The sequence below is a fragment of the Armigeres subalbatus genome, chromosome 3 (assembly GCF_024139115.2).
Source record: "Armigeres subalbatus isolate Guangzhou_Male chromosome 3, GZ_Asu_2, whole genome shotgun sequence".
In the NCBI taxonomy this organism is placed as follows: Eukaryota; Metazoa; Arthropoda; class Insecta; order Diptera; family Culicidae; genus Armigeres; species Armigeres subalbatus.
This window is the reverse complement of record NC_085141.1, coordinates 338,563,983-338,565,884: the sequence shown is the minus strand read 5'-3', so window position 1 is coordinate 338,565,884 and position 1,902 is coordinate 338,563,983. Positions and strand designations below refer to the sequence as shown.

The 1,902-nt window shown below is 42.5% G+C and overlaps 1 protein-coding gene across 1 annotated transcript; it reads right to left on the bottom strand.

The window, feature by feature from the left end:
- Positions 1-610: 610 nt before the first annotated feature.
- Positions 611-1,693, bottom strand: LOC134221476 (uncharacterized). Its single transcript, XM_062700667.1, has 2 exons — positions 1,637-1,693; positions 611-1,580 (listed from the first exon to the last, which is right to left on the bottom strand). The coding sequence occupies exon 2, from the start codon at positions 1,469-1,471 to the stop codon at positions 758-760; it is 714 nt and encodes a 237-aa protein (XP_062556651.1). The 5' UTR covers positions 1,472-1,580; positions 1,637-1,693; the 3' UTR covers positions 611-757.
- Between the last annotated feature and the right edge of the window lie 209 nt (positions 1,694-1,902).

Genomic DNA, 1,902 nt, shown 5'->3' with positions numbered 1-1,902 from the left:
ACTAAAAGTTGGACAAGCTATTATCGACAGCCGCTTGCTTTACGGCCTTGAACTAACGTGTCTTTTCTACCGGAACCTCATCGACACTCTCTCACCCGTTTTCAACAGCTACGTCCGGCTAGCCTCTGGTCTGCTTCTGCCCACACCCGTTGAAGCGTTGACGACAGCATTCTTCCTTTCCGGCATTGGATTCTGATGACCACCTGTCACAAAGCCGCGTCTTTTGGGACTGCCTCTTCAGGAGAAGACAGGATCCCTTTCCTCGACAAGGCTGTCACGGAGCAAAGGGCTGACTGTAAATAAATATAGTAAATATGTAAGTAAATATCGACTGCAACATCGCCTCCCGGTTCAAAAGAGGAGAAAACACGAATGAACTTAGAAGATACAGAAGTATATACTGGAACTCAGCGCAACGCCCGAAACAGCGATGTTGGGGCGAGTTTCTGGCTTGAATAAAACCATCTTGACAGCAGTCTTCATGATGAACAGCTTCAAAGCTATAATTTATTACTTATTAGTTCATAATTCTAAACGGTAATACAAACAAACTTACATTCTAGTGTACAATTCAAGCTGCCCAGAAATCACCCTCTCATCTTCTCTCTATTTCACTTACAACTAAACACTTTAGAAGCAGTTTCAGTGGCGCACGATTTCACTGTTGCCAGATTCACTAAAAATTCATTCTAACATTCTCCCTCCCGTGAAACTGGTAACGAGTTGATTAATTGTACGACTAATTAATTTACATCATCTAACTAATATGTGCTATTAGCATGTTATAAATGTGCACACCTCCAGGATCGAAGATTTTCGATTCCACAAAATATTGAATCTCACATTTCAACAAATACAGCTTCAATTCTTCCACTGCACATCTTTCGTACCACTCTCCGTGCGCGGAGCACTCTTTTCCAACACGCGCCGCCTCGTATACAGTTGCATGCGACTTACAACGTACTTGTTGACAGAGCGTCGATTCATTTATCCGTTCTATACTCCTCCCGGTGCAAACAATAGAAACATCAGCCAACTTTTCGGGAGCAGTTGAAACGTTTGCATTTTGATGGAATACGGTCTCCAAAAGTTTGGCATCATCAGTAACACATCGAGTGGCAGGAAATTTGCCCGTCGCTCGCGGTTCGGAATGGTGATGATGAAACGTTTTTTCTTTTAAAACGGCCGGGCTACCGATGGCATCCTGCTGTTTCGCTTTGTCGAGTGAAAGAAGTTTTGTACTTTCCGTTCGTGTGCAGCTACCTTTTTCATTGTACCGCTTTATCAACGCTACTTTTCTGGCACTAAAATCGCAATCAATTTCTCTTACCGATGCCAAATAATCCTCGTTTAATTTCGCGAATCGTCGTTCAAAATCCTGTTTGATTCTCGCAGATTCCTCTTGCTGTTGGGTTCGCCATGACTTGTGTTGCTCTTCAAGCAGTTGCAGCTTGCTTTTCATATCGTCCATGGCGAATCACTTCAAGATGAGCTTTAGAATCTTTGAAGAATGTTGGGGCGAGTTTCTGGCTTGAATAAAACCATCTTGACAGCAGTCTTCATGATGAACAGCTTCAAAGCTATAATTTATTACTTATTAGTTCATAATTCTAAACGGTAATACAAACAAACTTACATTCTAGTGTACAATTCAAGCTGCCCAGAAATCACCCTCTCATCTTCTCTCTATTTCACTTACAACTAAACACTTTAGAAGCAGTTTCAGTGGCGCACGATTTCACTGTTGCCAGATTCACTAAAAATTCATTCTAACAAGCGAGATTCAGTATACCGATGGATTCGTCTCTAGTTGAGGAGTCGGCTTTGGAGTCTATGGACCCAACCTCGCCAAATCGCAGACTCCGCTAGTGTAATTTCCGGTCTTCAAAGCGAGACTCCAAA

What these genes read in the sequence shown, in the direction of transcription:
- LOC134221476 (XM_062700667.1), bottom strand. Translation starts at nt 1,471, where the DNA reads ATGGACGATATGAAAAGCAAGCTGCAACTGCTTGAAGAGCAACACAAG.